This window comes from Oryzias latipes, chromosome 3 (genome assembly GCF_053564925.1).
Source record: "Oryzias latipes strain Hd-rR chromosome 3, Olatipes_Hd-rR_3.1".
In the NCBI taxonomy this organism is placed as follows: domain Eukaryota; kingdom Metazoa; phylum Chordata; class Actinopteri; order Beloniformes; family Adrianichthyidae; genus Oryzias; species Oryzias latipes.
In genome coordinates, this window is record NC_136239.1 from 34,978,100 (window position 1) to 34,996,700 (window position 18,601).

Sequence of the window (18,601 nt, forward strand, 5' to 3'; positions counted from 1 at the left end):
CCCCAGCACACTGCAGCAAAGAAGATGGTGCTTGCCATGACAGACTGGTAGAACATGTAGAGCATCCTGCTGCAAACATTGAAGGACCTGAGTCTCCTCAGGAAGTAAAGTCTGCTCGTGCCCTTCTTGTAGACGGCCTCGGTGTTTGTGGACCAGTCCAGTTTATCGTCTAGATGTACTCCCAGGAACTTGTAGGACGAGACAACTTCCACATCCGTCCCACCGATACAGACTGGGGGAGGCGAAGACTTTCTCCTGCTAAAATCTATCACCATCTCTTTAGTCTTGGCCACATTTAGCTGCAGGTAATTTTCCCCAGACCACCTGACGAAGCGCTCCACGAGGCTCCTGTACTCCTCCTCCCATCCATCTTTCACACACCCGACTACAGCTGTGTCATCAGAGTACTTCTGGAGGTGACAGAGCTCAGAGTGGTACTGGAAGTCAGCTGTGTATGTGGTGAATAGGAAGGGGGACAGCACGGTTCCCTGAGGGGCTCCAGTGTTGCTTGTCAGGGTGTCAGACACACAGCTCTGCAGTCTCACAAACTGAGGTCGGCCTGTCAGGTAGTCCTCAATCCATGAGACCAGGGGGGCATCCACCTGCATCTTCTCTAACTTCTCCCTCATCAGTCTCGGCTGGATGGTATTGAAGGCTGAAGAAAAGTCAAAGAACATGATCCTCACTGTGGTGTTAGGCTTTTCCAGGGAGGAGTATGCTCTCTGCAGCAGGTATAGCAGTGCATCCTCCACTCCCGCCTTGGGTTGGTATGCAAACTGCAGTGGGTCTTGGAAAGGGCTCACCAGGGGTCTGAGATGTGACAGCACCAGCCGCTCCATAACCTTCATAACATGGGAGGTCAGTGCTATAGGCCTGTAGTCACTAGGCGACTGTGAAGGTAAAAATGCTCTAAAAAGAACGCACTTGCAGATTTGATTTGAGAACTTGTAATATCGAATGTGAATACTTGTGCATCAAAGATCTGCATCTGTGTGTAAAAATCTTCTGCTGTGAACTGACAAATTTCCATTTGCATGTGTTCATTTAGAGATACAACTTAAAATCTGTGATTACAACTGCTCAAATGTGCTTCTGCGTGTGCTCGATTCTGCTGGCGCAAATCACAAGTTCGCTACAACTGAAAATTAAGGAATAGAATGTCATGGCTACTTTATTCATCCCATGAGGGATAGTGGATAAATAAATAGTCAGAAATGCAGTTTTAATCTTTATTTTCTTAGATGTCCCCCATCATAAGAAAATGTTTAAAAACACCAAAAACATATAATAAAAATAAACTTCACTGTGTAACACTTTTTGCTAAGGCTGAACCTTCTGTTTATTTATGGCTCTGAAGATGAGAAAGTTCTTGAAGGTTTGAAAAAATAAGTATATATATTTTTTTACTTTATTATATATTGGCCCCACAGTATGATTTATTCACATCCACCTGGCACACAGGTGTAGAATACTCACAGTTGAACTGAGCAGAACAAAGAACAGCACAGTTCTGAGTGCCGAGCCGGCGAGCTGGTGAACCGTCAGGTGGCTCGTCCCTGATTGGATCTGCGTCTAATTGGTTCGCAGAACCCGAATCCTGGCTCAGCTTCTGTGAGTTAACCATGACATGAGTGTGCTGCTGCCAGCCAAACTTTGCAGCCTTTTGCAATTTCTCTTGTTTCTGGGAGTCTTGCCAGGATATATTGCTTTAAAAAAACCGTTGTAAATATTCTTAGTGTAATGTGGCCAAAAAAAAGGAGCATTCTGAGATGGAAAAACTCAACCCACTGCACAAAACATCCCTCAGTTTTTCTCTCGAACCACAATCTAAGGCATTATGGGTTAGATTAGTCTCCATTTTTGGTTCAACCACAGAAACCCCCCTTTCCTTTTTATGGTGGAGAGACTATAAAGAGGGGTCTTTTCTTTGGGCACACAAGGGAGTGAGATGCATGAACCCCCCCCACACACAAACACATAAAAAGCAGGTCAGACATCAACATGAATGGAAGATTGTACGCGTTGAAGACAAGAGCCTCCTTAACCACTGAGTGTCCTCGGCATTGGAACTGTGAGGAAAAGAGTGCGGTGCTGTGGCGTTGGGGGGTGGCGAGGTTGAGGGTTTTCTTTTTTTCAAAGACACGTTGAATAAAGATAATTTCGAAAATGGGCTCTAGCACACTGCTGCCTCTGTACGTACCCACCCCACTGAAAAACACTCAACTCCCCAGGGCTGCTCGGCTCATGTTTGTTTTGATTTGGCTCCCAAAATTGGAGAGAGGGAGGGAGGGAGGAGAGGAGAGGGAGTTTATACTAGGTACATGGCTTTGGAGACCTTATGGATGCATGGATACAGACAACTTCAGTAAGACTTTATCCTACCATCTTTTGCTTTATGACATCTATAGCTGCAGAATCCTAAAAAAAAAAATTGAAAAACTGCACAAGCTATAAAAAGATGCAAACATTCCAATTGTTGACACAATCTTGAATTTGTCTAGCCAATGTGGGTCAACCTGATCACACAGTTTCTTCCCAGGCTGTTCATTTTCTCCTTACTACCTTTTTTTCTACTATTGGAACAGGTATGTGGTCACAGACTGTATATGAGAACTGGACTGAGCGACCCCTCCCCTCCTCGTATTCCAAACAGGAAGTACCCGCTGGCTCCAAGAAGCCGAAATCCCATAGACTTCTATGGAGAAATAATTTGTCATGCTCTCTCTGGAACGCTTCCTCACATCACAGCATGTATGTGCTGGAGATGCATCCATTTTCTGAACTCGATAAATCCTTTTCGTGGTCACAGGGCTGCTGAAGCCTGTCCCAGCTACAGTTTGGTGAAGTTGGGGTACACCCTGTACAGGTCACCAACGTGTCGTAGGGTCACACTTTCTCACACGGACCCAAAGACTAGGTAGAATCTCCAGTTGACCAATGAAAACTGTTTTTGGAATGTGGAAGGAAGCTGGAGTGCCTGGAGAAAACACACGCATGAACAAGGAGAACAGGCAAACTCCACACAGAAGAGCCCACAGCTGGATTCACACCAGGTACTTGTTGCTGTGAGACAAGAGCACTGACCACTACGCCACTCTGGAGATGATGTAAATGTTTTTTAAATTGCCTTTGTCCTCTTACCCTGTTTTCATTTCAATTTAAACCCCAGAGTAGCAGTACCATAGTGAATCCAACTTACTATTAACATGTTTGAATTAAATTTCAATAACAATTAGTTGTTAGTAGGCTGCTACAAGTTAGAAGCTGGAGAAAGTATGATGCCCTGGGGTTCTGACCTCTATTCTCATCTACTTCTCCTCTATTCTTGATTATTTGTTTATCATTTAGTTCTCCATGCCTCTTTTTGCAATGCGATTCACATGTTGTCCCTCTTTTCTACTCCCCTCCGGGGGAAGCGGGAGGGATTCCAGATTCCAGTTGGCTCGTCTGTGCTCCTGTACCTGACCGTGTACCTCCCCTCTGGCTCATGTCTGCTCCTGCTCCTACACTTGGCTGTGGACCCTTCCTCTGACTCGTCTGTGTTCCTGTACCTGACCGTGGACCTCATCTCCGGCTTGTCTCTGCTCTTACACTTGGCTGTGGATCCTGCCTCTGGCTCGTCTGGCGCCCCCAGCCGTCCCCCAACTCATCTGGATGAAGCCCATCTGCTGGACCATTTAAACATGTAGTTGTAGATTTGATAAATTAGTTCTTTTCTAAGAGTTCTGGTACATCTCCTGTCCGTCCTGGGGGAGGATCCCTCCTTCATGTGGACACCTCTGAGTTTGTTTCTATTTTTTCCGTAATCCGTTATTTTTTAGGAGTTTTTCCTTTCCGAGAAGGAGGGTCTAAGGGCAGAGATGCCCAGTTTAGTTTAGTGTTTAGTTCAGCCATTACCTATTGAATTGTATTACTTCATGTTCCTTATGATTTCACGTTTTTATACATTTACTGGTATGAAGCCCCATTGACATGACAATTGTTGGAATATTGGGCTACATGAATAAAATTGAATTGTTAAAATAGCAGCGCATTGAGTTCACTACAGTGACGTGCAGTCAGGAGAGGCAGGTGAGGCACAGCCTCACCTGTCATTATGGGAAGAAAAGAGAACAAATAAATTCAATTATTATATTTAATCAGTAAGTTGTGCTTTGCGGTCATTTTCCATTTAAATGTACCATTTTTGGGTGTTTTTTCTTTTCAAAATCGCTGAATTTCCGCATTTGCCGTTCAGATACTAAGTGACGTGCGATGAGGCACCAGCCCGCTGAGCCTCACCTTGGATTGCGCAATACCTATGCAGTCAGACGGTACTGCTGTCTCTCTGTATGTCGGTTCAATCACTTGTACTATATGAGCTGAGTTTAAATAATTTAGCAGATGTATATGATGCACAGTGCTTGTTTTTATAAATAACTGTATGTGAGGGACGTGTTTCTTGTGCTGAGCGCTAAACGACGGCGAAAAAGCCGCTGGGTGAGGCCAGCAGTTCTCGTGCCTCATGTTGCAGTTCTCGTGCCTCATGTTAGGGGGCGCCGGTGAGCCCTGAGATTATGACGCTAAAAAATACTAGAAGAAGTGATAGGAAGCGGCAACTCATTTTCTTCAGAAGGAGCGGCGTATGGACTTTATTTACAACTAAAGGTAAGACGATAATAACGTTTGTGCTTTTTTCTATGCTGCAGTTTGTATATGAAAAAAAACATGTTGAAATTATATTTTAAACAAAACTTTAACTGTTGTCAATCAAATGGTGAATAAGCTACTCAGTTATTTATACTCATGGTTCATATGTTTGTAAATCTGACTGATGACGTCAGTGCCTCACCAGCCATTAACCTCACCGCACGTCACTGGTTCACTATGAGGAAAACCCCTCAAGTTTTCTCCTTTAGGTTTGTCGTTTAGCTTTCGTAAACTTAAAGGACAGAAAATGCTATGATTATAAAAAAAGTCTGTTTATCTTTGAAGAAATGCAGCCAGACAGAACATCTCTTTGAGTTATAGAGACTTTATTTCAAAAATCAACCCATCTGGCATTGTGGAAATCTGAACTAATGTTGATTTACCTTAACATTGATCTCACATTTATTTTATTGCATATGATTGTGAAATATGTTTACATTTTTTCATCTCACACCTTCATAATTTAACATTTGACAACATTGTATAAGGCTTCATTTCGAGCTGCAAACTGGCACAAACACACAAAAACATTCTTTAGTGTTTCTATTTGCTTACAGTTGAACAGTTGCTCTTTCAGAACAGTCGTGGTTCTATTCTGGAGACCCAGATGAGGCTTACAACAGTTTAGGTGGAACAGAAGTGTGAGTATTTTCTCTATTTTTGGTCCCAGGTTGAAACCAAACTTCAACCCGTTTCTCCAATGGGACGTCATATGCAGCACTACTGTTTCTAAATTGCAGTTTAGACACAAGGCACAGCTGGAACAAAATTATTGTAGGTTCTGTAGGAAACTCAATAAAAAGACAAAATGCTCGCATGACCCTTTTTCTGTGGTTGCACTGAAAGACCCACTTTGATGGATATTGTGTTTTTAACATGTTCTTGTTACTTTTTTCCTGATGATAGAGGACAGACGTAAAGAGAGTTAAGCTTTCAATGGCATTTCTGAGGATTTCTTTATTCAAATTGTTAATAAAAGCAGACGAAAAATGGAGTTTGAAAAATATCCTACTTGTCTCGTAGACAATACGATGGGCGGACCACAAGCTCCCTGCTCTGCTCCATTCGGATGAATCCACTTGCAGACAAATAGATCCATGTACGTCTTTGTTTTCCTCGTCTTAGCTGGCATCTGGCACTAAACTGTACAGCTAGAAAGCTCCAATGTTGCTCACCATTTTTGTCGGACCACTAATGTTAGGTTGGGGATCTGAGTGGCAGCAAGCTACTGCCGCTCTGCAGAAACTATGTCCTAGAAAAAAACAGTTACTATTGAGCAGACCAACAAACAGAGGTAAATCCAATAGAGGATGTGGCATAAGCATTGTCCATTATTAGAAGGGAAAGACTGCCATGATGCAAAGTAAATAGAAGACAAATGGTGACCCATTTGAAACCTCTCAGCTGTAAATGTCGTTCAGTCAGCAGGTGAAGTTGCTCACTAGTTTCTGATGGACTTTAGGAACTGGACAGGTGTTTTTTCTATTCCGGTCAGTGTTTGTTTTGAACGCACACCCCCGAACCAACAGCTGTTGTGACTGTGTGACACGTCCAGGCAATTTGGTCCGTTCAAATGAAGTTGTAAAAACACTGACAAACCGTAGAACTAGTGTGTAATTGCCATGAAATTTCCTTGTGAACATTTTTTGTTTACCAATATATATATACATTTTTTTGTGGGTTTCCTTCATTGTACATTCAACCCCTCGGTGTCCTCGTGTAGTTCCTTAACCAACCAGTGCACATTTATTTAATTTCAACCAAATAACATGCATTTGTGTGACAGATGAATCCTACAACAGCAGGAAAGCTCCTCAAAGGACATAATAGCTGCAGTTTAAAGCAACACGATGCAGGTCCTGCAGAGCAGACAAGAACTATGCCTTCCAGAGCTTTAACAAGCTGTCATATGCATCCTAACACATCAATGATGCTTTGTTTTCATTGCAAATGTTTTAAAGCATGCATAAACTTGACTGAATTTGTGCAAGACGCCCGAGATGAGAAACGGCAGTCAAACTGCAGACGGGACATTCACACTTGCATGTTGGCAGAGCGTAAAAAGAAGGCTGCCGGGAGAGGAAGAGTGGGGGGCCCTCTCAGGAAAAGTTCAGTAAAACAATTTGAACTGGGGGATGGGAAGACGACAAAAGTGCTGGAGTGGTGCTTCACTTAATTTAAGTACTTGATCCCACACCCTGGCCTATCCTCTAAATGTTTCCCACAAATATTTGAAGAGCGGTTGCTGCAACAACTGAAGGCCTCTGCCATGGAGAGCAGAGCAAACAGTCCGATGTTTGTCTTTAGTCTTATTAAAGCCACACTTCAAGTACAATTAAAGGGAAGCCAAGTAAACAGAAGCTTTCTGAAGGCACACGGGATGTTGCAGCAACACTTTCCTCTCACCTGAAAGCATCTTTGATTTTTCTCTCAGAAGATTCTTCCTGAAATGTGAGACACAGTCATTACAGTGATCACCTATGAAAAGGGACAGAAACCCAAGAGGGACACAATCATTGACGGTCTCTAATTGTGGTTCTTTGTGAGGAACTGCATCTTGATTTAATCCAGGAAAAAAATGACTTCATCATGATAGATAATAATCGTAGTTTTCTTTCACTTCAATCATTAATCCAACATTTCCAGAACAACAGCCAAAGAAGGAGGAGGAAATGGGAGCTCCAGCTGTTGGAGGTGCAGGAGTTTTCGGGATAAACCTCCTCCTCTCTCACACCGTCGTTCTCGTCATCATAGCTGTAATCTGGCGTGTGCGTGACATCACTGGGGTCTCCAATGGAGCACAGTTTACTCATGTTCTCCTTGACCACCTCGCAGAAGGGCCTCTCCACCCCGTCGCAGATGCACTGGTTGAGCAGCTCGCCATTTGGGATGCTCAGCATCTGCTGAATGGTGGCTTTACACTTGGAGGAGCACCTCCTGCCGTTGAAAAGCTGCCCGCAGTGTGCCAAGTAAGCCGCGAGGGAGGTGTGGCAGACGGGGTTCTCCTCGCAGCGCTGTCGGGCCTCCATGCAGCCGATCCCGCCGGATTCGCTGGGGTGTCTGCGGGGCAGGCACGGCTCGATGGCGCGCTGGACGCTCAGGCACTCCTGGTCCTGCTTGCAGTCGCAGCTCTCCAGCTCGGGCCCGTTGCGGGTGTCATTGAGCCGGATGAGCGCGTTGATGCAGTGGCTCGGGCACTGCTTTGTGGCGCCCGCGATGACGTCCTCACAGGCTGAAACGTACTGGCGGAAAGCCAGGTCGCACTCGGGCTCCACGTTGCACCGAAAAACCGCCTGCCAGCATATGAGCTGGGCATCTAAAGCCACCAGCACCCATGGTAGAAGTGCCAGGGCGCTAAAGCAGCACCTCATGCTCGGATGAAGCTCTAGTTCGACAATTGGTACTGTCTCCTCCAACACATCCGGATCAGAACCATCCAAAGTGTAAGTTCAGTAGTCCACGAAAGTTTCCACAAACCGTCCGCTCCGAAGAAGTTCACTCTCTTAACCGAAAAAATCAGGATAGGGATCAACCCAAGTGGTTACAAAGAAAATAATATCCAGCCCAGAAACGGTCATCTCTGGAAGCGCGTCCAGGCAAAAACTGTAGTCCGTCAACCAACGCGCCACCGGAGATATCCAAATGCAACAACGCGCGCTTTAAGGACACTAATCCCAGACGGAATCTTCAACAAAAACTCACATTTTTTTCTGACAAAACGATTATTCTCAGAGCGTCCAGACTCCAACAACCATCCACGCGGTCCAAAGTTTTCCCCTCTGTTGCTCTCTGTCCCGCTATGTGCGTCTTTGTCCCTCTTCTCGCTGTTCCGCTTCACGGTCCACCGATCATTTCCCCGCAGCACCCCTCCCTCTGTCGGGGGGGGGGGGGGGGGGGGGGGGGGAAGAAAAAGAAAGCCCCGACCCCCACCCCTCCTCACCCCCACCATCTCTTCCCTCCTCCGTTTACGATCTTGATCACCGATTGGTCGCCGTTTGACGAGACGTGAGATCAATTTGCGGGCCCGCAGTAGCACAAATCCTCTGGATGAAACTGTTTAGAATGAAACCCTGAGTCTGTGTGGTCCCCCCCCCCCCCCCCCCACACACACACACACAAGTCTGAAAATAAGGGGGTGCAAAACCCACCCCACCCCTTCCTTCTGCACCCCTTTCCATTTCCATCCAGTCTTTAAGCCTCGATTGACAGAGGAGAAAGACAGAGAGCAGTATTTTCTGGCCCGTTTTACCCCGATTGTGTCAAAGTGGTAACAGTGAATGGGCTGGAGATTGTTCACGCACTGCGGCCTGTCAATAGGAAAGCTTCAGCACCAATATATTTTACAGCCATTCCCCTTTCACGGCGCACTTGAAACCCAGCAAAGGCGCAGGTTTTTCCTGCCATTGTGATGGTAACCAGCTCTCTGTTTAAAGGCTGCTTTGCGTCCAGAGAGGTGCCAGTTTACTAAAAATACAAAAACAGATGGATGTCACGCAGTTAAAAACACCCCTAACCCCGCACAGATTGTGCGTAAAGGAAGTGTGAATTTTATGACGCACGTTGGATGAGTACAAATAGAAACATTGTAATCCAGACATTCTACTGTTAGTCTAGAAAGTTTTGCACTTTTCTTGTTCTCATCGGTCGTAGTGGATAGAAATGTGCTCCATCACGTCTGTCTTCTTTTCTGAGCATCAGTTGGTCAATCATCACTCGTGCTCATCATTGACAATCACTCCCACTTCTTGAGTGACGCATTTCTGTCTCCATCTGGTGTTCGGGCTCCTACCAGTGCAGCTGCAGGCAGAGGCATCCCATAATAAACAGAAAAAACAGCCTCTTTAGAGAAACCACACTCAACCTAATTTAAAGTGTGAATTAAAATGGAACGAATGTAAAACAATTAATCCAGGATCAAACAATTACATTCAATAATTCCGAAAGAGGATCTGCAATTCAAGCTGCCAACTGCAGAGGCGCTAATGTGCCCAAACTGCTCAGACTCATCAAAATATAAAAATAGAAAGTGGAGCTTAACTAAAGAAATATTTCTGAATACTGCTGCCATTTACAACATTATTTGTCTTTAACCCTTGTGCTATCTTAGATGACCCCACCCTTGCATTGACGTGTTATTCCTACCATGACAAAGGTGGATAAAGGTAGAAAGATTTCATGTAATCCATGGACACCAGTGAAGATCACAAATCATTGAAGAAAAAAGGTTCAGAGCACTGTCTAGTGGGTCTAGATGACCCAACTCCCAACGTTAAAGTGCCTAGGATAGCACAAGGGTTAAAAATCCTTAAATCAATTTAGTTATATTTTTTTAAATATAGTCTTATTGAAATAATTAAGCATTTGGTTTATCTGCTGAGCTGAAAGTTTGTGGACTCCAGATCTTCTTTAGAGTAGTTCTGAATCTTAGATTTCAAACAAACAGTCATTGAAATCTTGATGCATTTGGTTGATCACAGAGGTGACCAGTGGATAGTGGTAAGCACCCTGAACCTCACAATGAGAAGACCATGGGTCAAATCCCCGCTGGGATCTTTCAGAGTGGAGTTTGGATGTTTTCGTAGATTTTCTCCAGGCACTCCTCACAGTTCAAAAACATGCTTCATAGGTTAATTGGTGTCTCTAAACTGCCAAACAGTTCCAGCTAGGATATGCTCCAGTAGCCCTAAAGAGATACTATTGGTTCTAAAGATGAATGGATGGATAGATTTTATAATTTTTCTTTAAAAAAATGTGTAGTGGTTCCACTTTGCTGCTTAAATGAACTGGAAAAAGTCCATATTTTCATAAAAATTTGTTTATTGCAGTTGAAACGCAGTGTAATGCTCTGACAGAAAGACAGAGAAAGAAAAGAAAAAAAATCACAGGAAACTGCATGTTAGAGCAGCCATTTCCTCAGGAGTCTCCTCCACAGAAAAACAGCACAAAGGTTACACTTGATTATTAGTTCTATGTAGAAGTATTTTAAGTCACACTTTCTCACAAAGCAATAAAGTTTTAGTTTATGGCTTGTTTTCCACCTGTGAGTATCACCTCATGATCATAAATGACATATTCTGGCGTGGCTTTGATAGAAAAGGACTTTTTGCAGCTCGTCCCGTCACTGAGGATCGATTTCTTCGGCGTAACAACTGTGTTGTCGCAGATTTAGTGGAGCAGCAGAGTGGCACAAAAAATTGAGAAAATTGAATCAACTTCCAACAAAGTTAAAAAAAAAAAATCTGACGACAACAAAAACAAACACAACAACGGATATAATGATAGAAAACAGCCGAAGCAAAATCCCCCTCAAGTTCCTTCCTTTTGTGGTCAGAGAGGATATGTAACACTGCTGCAACCGACTGTGAGTGACTGCAAGCTTCTGCTGCGGGATGACTTTTTTGTTATATTTGTTTTCTACACAGACACCACTTGACGTATCACACCAGCTAAACGACACAAAAACCCACCAGCACGAACAGCACCACTGAGACGCCGGGGCAGATGGGACAGGGGATGGAGGAAGTGAAGATGAGGACACCACAAGACCCAGCGAGCTCATGGAAATCGACGAAGCCTGCTGTGGACAGCACGGGCGAACATTAGATACCTTCACATCTACAAGGACATTAATACTCGAATGTGTTGGATTTATACTCATACCGCAGTTACACAAGGAATATAAGTGCCGTTTCTTCTAAGTTTGTTGTCAGCACAGGCTTTGGCGTCACACAACTTTCCTACAGTGTTTGCTTTCTCTCTAATCTGGATGCAGCATATTCACAGATCTACTTGCTTTATGAGAATGCTACGTTAAATTTGGGAGTACATGCGTCTTCTCATAAATTAGCCTCTACTTTGCAAATATTGTTACATTTCATCAAGTAAATCATCTTTTGTGGCTTTTAGAAGAAATTTCCTGCAGAATTTATCAATTCAGAAAGCCTTTCTATAGGAATGTAGGTCTTTTTTAGCCTAAAATAAGACAACCTTGACATCCAAGGCACACCAAAGTTCAGAAAAAGTTAACAGATACAAATGATATGTCTAAGAAAATATTACTGCAGCATATGGGAGTTACTTTTAACCACTTTTAGTTCTTAATTTGTCTTAAATTGCCTCTTTGTGCAATTGTGTGCTTTTGTTCGGGTAGGTTCAAACAAAACCAGACAAAAAAATGTTTTAAAGTTTTGCTGGGAATAAATAAAGGGTTTCCCAAATTTAACATAACACACAATCCCAGATAAGCTTCTTCTATTTTTTTTTCTAGAGCAGCTGATCTCAATGATCCCGCTCTCATTGAAAGTGCATGTGTTCATCAGTGAAACCAGTAGCTGTGTGTCAAAGAAAAGACAACACTAGGCGGCACACATTCCCGGCACCTCTGCTGCAGGATCGCACTGATCATCTTGTGTTATTACTGGTCACATGAGGTACAGGGAGCGGAGGACACTGGCCAACAGAGGGAACAAAGGACTGGACTCACCAGACAAACTTCTATCAGAGGAGGAGTTGCTCAAACGGCAGAAATGATCCCAAAATGTGAAAAATGACATTCAGGATTTCCAGAATTTAGACTGAATTTTGTCTGGTTAAGCCCAAGATTTCCAAAGATTTCATTTTTAATACCAGTAATGAAATTTTGTGTTTCTGCCAGCTGACATTCTGCTAAAGCAATGAGAGCAGCTCTGCCTCTAATGAAGGCCTGCAAATCTGTTCTCCTGAGGCGGCAAGCTGGCCGCATCACATGAGGCTGCAGTTTTCTGTCTGCTTTTTGAGGTCTTCTAGCGTGGCCTGGGCTTTGTCCTTCAGCTGGTCGATGTCCACATTCTGGATGTTGGACAGCTGGCCCAGCACCGACTGCTTGTGCGTCTCCTCCTGGTTGTCCTCGGCGATCATCTTGGCCAGCTCTGTGGGCAGATTCACGTCGTCTCCGGCCTGCTGGATCTGGGTCTCATCCAACTCATTCTGCGGTACAGAAAAGAGTCAGACACACACTTTAACATGAAGGAAAAGAAGAATTTTAGATACCAAAATCCAAGAATAAACCCGTAATTTGGCATTGATTTACCTTTGGTAGTTTGTACTTTTCTCGAAAATGGGTTCTAACGGTGGCTCTTTCAGCTTTCTTTTGTGCAAAACAAGCTTCTCGTTCCTGTCTGTAAGGGAAAAAAAGGATAAATGCATGTTCAAAAGGACCGCTTTTGCTTTACAACACATGGATTTCAGGTTCTAAAGTGACTACAAAATGAAAACAAACATTTCATTCACTTTCAATGGGGCACACTTTAACCCTTGTGCTCCTAGGCACTTTAGCATTGGGAGTTGGGTCATCTGGACCCCACAAGACAGTGCGCTGAACCTTTGTTCCTTACTGATTTGTGATCTTCACTGGTTTCCATGGATTACATGAAATCCTCTCCACCTTTATCCTGGTAGGGATAACAAGTCAATGTAAGGGTGGGGTCATCTGGACCCATTAAGATAGCAAAAGGGACATGAATAGTATTTGGTTGGCTCTCTGTGACTCCACTAGCACAAACCACAGTGAAGGACCTATTGTAAATTAAATTAATAGCAATAAATTCTACATGAATACATCAGTAGTTGCAGAGCAAATCTTAGTCCATTTGTCCATTAAAATCCTTGGAAATGATTTGGTTGAGAGATCTGCAAGATTTAAATGAAAACACTGTAAAATCCAAGCTCAGTGGATTTTAGGAGGAATAAATGGACTTTAAAGACTTGATTTCATGACTGTTTTTGTGAAATGACACAACACATTTAAATACACTTAATTGAATTAAATTTGATGCAGAAAAAACAATGTTCTTTATTCTTATCTCGTTGCATCTTTGCAATAAACGTGTCACAAGACTTTAATCAGATCTGGATGGAGAAGGCCTTGGAGGCAGGTTTTACAGTGTCCTTTTTTAACAACAGAGCCAACAGTCGGTGGAGTAGCACAACAAATGTTTGTGTGTACCTATGTGTGTGTGTGTTGGGGGATGTGCAGAGCAGAGATGTTCCGCTCATGTTCAGGTGCTCCTAATTCAGTTTCCTGCCTATTTCAGCTCTCTTCTGGAAGATTTTTTCTTTCCCCCCTTAGGAGAAACCAACTCCTCAACTAAAAGATTGTGTTGATCTTTTAGAGCTGTTGTTTACTTTGCTCAAGCTGTGCAGAAATGTGTGTGTTCTAGCTGAAGCGAGGAGGACAACCTCTGAACAAAATGTTCCTTTAGCCACACATTAATTAAAAAAACAACAACCAAGATCGGTGCTGCAAAATGAGCAAGTATGTAGGGGTGCAATATTGTGGACATTTTTTTTTTCCTTTTTAAAATGCTAAGTATAAACCCTTGAGAAAGTATTACATCTCCTTTTCACCCTGCATTGCAAAATCTGAATCTTTAGAAAGTAAAAGAGCAAGAAAAAAATGACTTTTTCTCTCTCTTGCAAGAAAAATCATCCTAATGTTTCTTGCAAGAAAAATAACCCTACTTTAAGAAAATAGGTAGAATTTTCTTTAAATAAGAATTCGTTTTTCTTATCCCATTATTTTAAAGAAACATTTTTCAAATTTTTCAATTTATTTTTAGGGGCCCTGTTTTTGGTGTGTGTTTGTTAAACATCTTGGTTGGTTGAGTTCTTTAGGAATCAGCTGAGAAGGCTTCAGTTTTCAATGACAAAACTCTTCAAATTCTTACAAATGAAAAGTCTGAGAGTTTTGTAAAAAGTCTCCAGAATTAAAAAAAAAAACCTTCAGCTTAAAGTTGTCAAGACCTTCCTGATATTTAGAAAATGATTTGAAAAGAAAGTGGAAAAAAAAAAAAGTGGAAAAAAAGATCAGCTGAATCTTACATTTGTAATTCTGCTACAGAATGGTTACAGATCTAGGGCCCAGATTGTTGTTTTGCCTCGTATTTTAATTTATGCTGAAAGGTTATTATATTTTGTGTTATATGTTATATTATGTTATATTTTATAATATATAGTTATATTTGTGTTATATATATGTACACATTTTTGTTTTCTTTTGTAATTTGTTTTTGTGAAGAGCTGTGCCTTGCATCATTGTGTGGTTGTATCTGTTAAAAATAAATAAATAAATGAAAGAAAAGAAAAATGTCTGAAAACACTTGGATCTGACTTCAGTGGGTTAACAAATTAAATAAAACATTGTGCCTTTTAATGTAAAAAAAAAAAGTTGTCAAGAGAATCCATTGTAAACAGGCCTGGACCCCCCCCCCCCCCCCATTGTAGGGTGTAATAATACATCATTCTTGGGGGGCAAGTCAGAGTATATGCTGTGAGTTTGGCGTGTCAAATCCCTCAGAGCTCCAGATGTGCATAAAAAACCATGACATCGTCATATCAGTTCATCTCTTCTTTCCTCCTTTGATCTAGTTGATATGTCTATAAGGTTTTTGTCAAATCCTTTTCCTGACACTACACCTTTTGCTTTACCGGACTTGGGACAGGCACAAGCAGCACTATCTTGTGTCCAGTTAAAGTTGCATTTGTCTGTCTATTTGTCCATTTGTCTGTCCAACCTTATGTTTTTTTTTATTTTATTTTATTTTTGTTGGGGCTTTTTGTGTGTGTTTTTTTGTACCGTAGTTTTTGTCTCTTTAGTTAGTTTGTGGGCCCCCGTGTTTTGGGGGGCAGTTATGACCCCATGCCTTGATTACAGAGTTTAAGAAGCATAAATTCACTATTTTCTTATTTTAAATCCTCTCTTCTGTAAATGCTGCAGAGTTTCGAAGCATAATTTGGTAATCCTGCAACGGCAATCAATCTTCCACCACTTTTAAACTGGTTTTAGACGGTTAGCAAAGCTATTTTTGCACATGTTCAAATCCAAGCTATTGATATAGAAAAGCTTTTGCTGGATTTCAGTCACAGCTGCTGCTATGTTAAGGTTTTTCTTCTCCAGGTTTATCTGATACCTCCTGCCAGTGTTTAACACTGATTTTGACCCATCACAGTGTGCTGCCTCCAGCAGAGGGCATCCAGTAGCTTCCAGCCCCTTTCTTCTAAACCTTTCAAAGTTTGAAGGCCTTCCTCATCAATGACCACAAGTCTGACAAAATGCCTCAGAAAATGACAAGTAGCCTTTGACAAGTTTGAGCCACGAGTGCAGCAACAAAAAGAAGAACACAGGGAAAGAAGCTGAATGTTGCACCTTTGATTGAATCAGCAGCATCATCTAAATACAGAGTGACATTGCAGGACCAGTGCTCTTCATGGGAAAACATTTCCATCCTCTGTGTCAGGAGAAGGTTGTTCTGTGTGGAGGCGCTGCACCCGTGGCCCTGCCCCTGCGATCTGGAGTTCACTTTGGATTAACGTGAGTGGGCTGAGCACCGAGGGGCCACACAGCGCTCACTTGCAGCTTTGTGTCTTCTCTCTCAAGGGCAACGGATCACCAGGGCTGTCACTGTGGCCCCGCTGCTGAGGGTGATAAAATGTCTACATGTGACATGCCTGTATGAGCAGTCTACCCCACCCCCCTACAGCCCTGTTCTGCTTCCCTTCAGTGATCTATGCTCATGTTCAGCACCTCTGACTAATGGCTCTTTGCCACTGAAGGTCACGATATGACGGAAACGCGTCTCGCCATGCTTCCTGCAGATTTCAGTAGGCTGGGCTGAGTGTTAATCCTGCCAGCATCAGGACATCACTCACACTTTAAATTTTTGGAATCAAGAGACACTTTGGACAGAAGTGTCCGTCAGAGCTGTCGAATGATGCTATGACTGAGATCCAGCCCTGAGAAAAATGAAAGCAAAGGCTAGGATCGGTTTTTGTCTGAACCAAACAGTAAGCACAGCAAACACGTCTCAAAGCAGTAGTGATGGTCCAAAATGGGGATTTGGAGTCCTGCTCTGAGGGGAGCATCACACTAATCAGCTGTGAGCGGTGTGCCCTGGAACTCTGCTTGCCAAATAACCTTGTTTTTGAATTGTGTCTTGTCTTAAGAAGAGGTAATATCAACTCACTAGGTTTAAAATCTGAAAAGTAACTTGGTAAGAATGTGATTCCAAAACATAAATTGATAGATTTTTGACTCTAGATGCAGATTTACATTATTCAAGCTTTTTCAAATATGACTGACACTTAAAAAGGAATGTTGGAATTTACCAAAAACACATCTGAAATGCTGAATGGCTGTTTGCCCTAGGAGACCGCATTCACAGCGATGGGAACATTTTTCACCCTCAGGCACGAATCCTCACAAACATTTAAAAAAAAAAAAGAATAGTTTAGGGAGTCACATCATTAAAAATGCTTCAGGATTAGCCAAAGATAAGAAACGGAGGGCTCTCTGGGCGAGAGGAGCAGCTGTTTGTGGAGCGCTCCTATTATTGCACTGATGCGTAAAGTGCGCGCGGCGCACTGAGGGCGCTCCTCCAAGTGTACATAAAAACACGTTGCGATTCGACGGCGTTGTCTGACAAATGCCGTCGATTATCATTTTATGGCTCAGTAATAAAGTTATAGGACTGTCTTACTTTTCTTCCTCTAACTGTTGCTGATATTGCTCAAATTCCTCTTGGGTCATCCCCGGAGCGCCACCTTCGGATTTTTTCTCCCCTTCAGCTTTTTCCTCCGTCAGTCCGCCTGTCAGGTTCTTCAGCTGTCCTCCTACCACATGTTTGATCATGAAAGCCATGGCTGAGATCTGAAGAGTCCCCGCTTGGATCGGCTGAAGACGTTAAAAGCTTTTGCTGGGCTCCTGGAGAGAGCGGAGGATGGAATGAGTTTAGGCAAGGGCGGCTTAACTCAGGCGTCTTGTACTAGCTGCGCGCATAAACAAATGCTGGGCTTGAAAAAAAGAAAAGCCTAAAAATACGTGTCGGAGGCTTACAGTTTCAGCACCGACGGCCCTGGTCAGCTTCGCGCACAAGGATGAAAAGGAGCGGCTCAGTGACGAGCCAACAAGTTTGGCGCTGAACTCTACCAATCCCGTCCGTCCGCAGCCTCCACTCCGCCCAATCCCACGCAACACTGAGCTGTCAGTGCGCTTGCACTGGGCGCTCTGCATCGCCGGCTGCGCGGGGATCCCGTGACTCTTGCGTCTGATTTCAACTGGACACCAAACCTGTTTCTCCCGGCTGTTTTGGTGACTTTCTGCAGGGTCACGTAAGCGCTGGTGTGTTTGTCAAAAGCTTCCCAACTGCAACCTAGTCAAATGGTTATCTGTCGGTTAAGGGCATGACTTATTATTAGCCTAATGAGTTCTGAAAAAGTGCACTCCAGAAGTGTTTGTCTGATGCGCACGAGTGTGTGTGTGTGTGTGTGTGTGGGGGGGGGGTGGGGGGGGGGGGGGGGGGTTGAAACGGTGGGCGCAGAGCAAGAGCAGATGGAAACATCAAACATTTACCCTACAAATCTCCATGATGCTCCCATTTTCACTCTGATCTGCAAGACACTCAAGAGGCTTCAGAAAATCAGACTCTTATGCTCATTATTGGATTTTCTCTGCTATTTACACTCAGGGTTTTGTTTGTGTGTGCATGCATGTGTGTGTGTGTGTGTGTGACATAAGGAAACTAAAGTGCACAGTTCAAAAGCTATTACAAGACGCTGCTATTTATTGACAGAGCTTCTGGAGGATGTTGTGTTCCCTTGGAAAACATCTTTCCAAATGAAAAGAAAAAAAAACAGAGAGAGAGAGAGAGACCTATATTTGTGTTTGCAAGGAGTATTTTAAAATATGTACCTCTGTGAAAATCTTGACAACCAAAGTATGGGGAAAAAAAAACAGTAACAACTTTGATCACAAGTCAACAACTTGAGCATCCCGATCCTCCCTGCAGTCTGACACCGAGCCTGGCCTACTTTCCCAGTCCCTGCGGATCAGAAGAGACAGAGAACGCCTCAGTGTCATTTTTGTCACCGGCTTAGCGAG

At 43.2% G+C, this 18,601-nt stretch overlaps 2 protein-coding genes across 2 annotated transcripts; both read right to left on the reverse strand.

The window, feature by feature from the left end:
• Positions 1-4,998: 4,998 nt before the first annotated feature.
• On the reverse strand, positions 4,999-8,562 carry LOC101160152 (growth arrest-specific protein 1). Its single transcript, XM_011493800.3, has one exon. It carries the CDS (start codon positions 8,058-8,060, stop codon positions 7,311-7,313), a length of 750 nt encoding a protein of 249 aa, XP_011492102.1. The 5' UTR covers positions 8,061-8,562; the 3' UTR covers positions 4,999-7,310.
• Positions 8,563-10,488: 1,926 nt separating this feature from the next.
• On the reverse strand, positions 10,489-17,866 carry cplx3b (complexin 3b). The gene is made up of 4 exons (XM_011493811.4): positions 17,558-17,866; positions 17,202-17,425; positions 12,758-12,845; positions 10,489-12,654 (listed from the first exon to the last, which is right to left on the reverse strand). The coding sequence occupies exons 2-4, from the start codon at positions 17,360-17,362 to the stop codon at positions 12,430-12,432; spliced, it is 474 nt and encodes a 157-aa protein (XP_011492113.1). The 5' UTR covers positions 17,363-17,425; positions 17,558-17,866; the 3' UTR covers positions 10,489-12,429.
• Between the last annotated feature and the right edge of the window lie 735 nt (positions 17,867-18,601).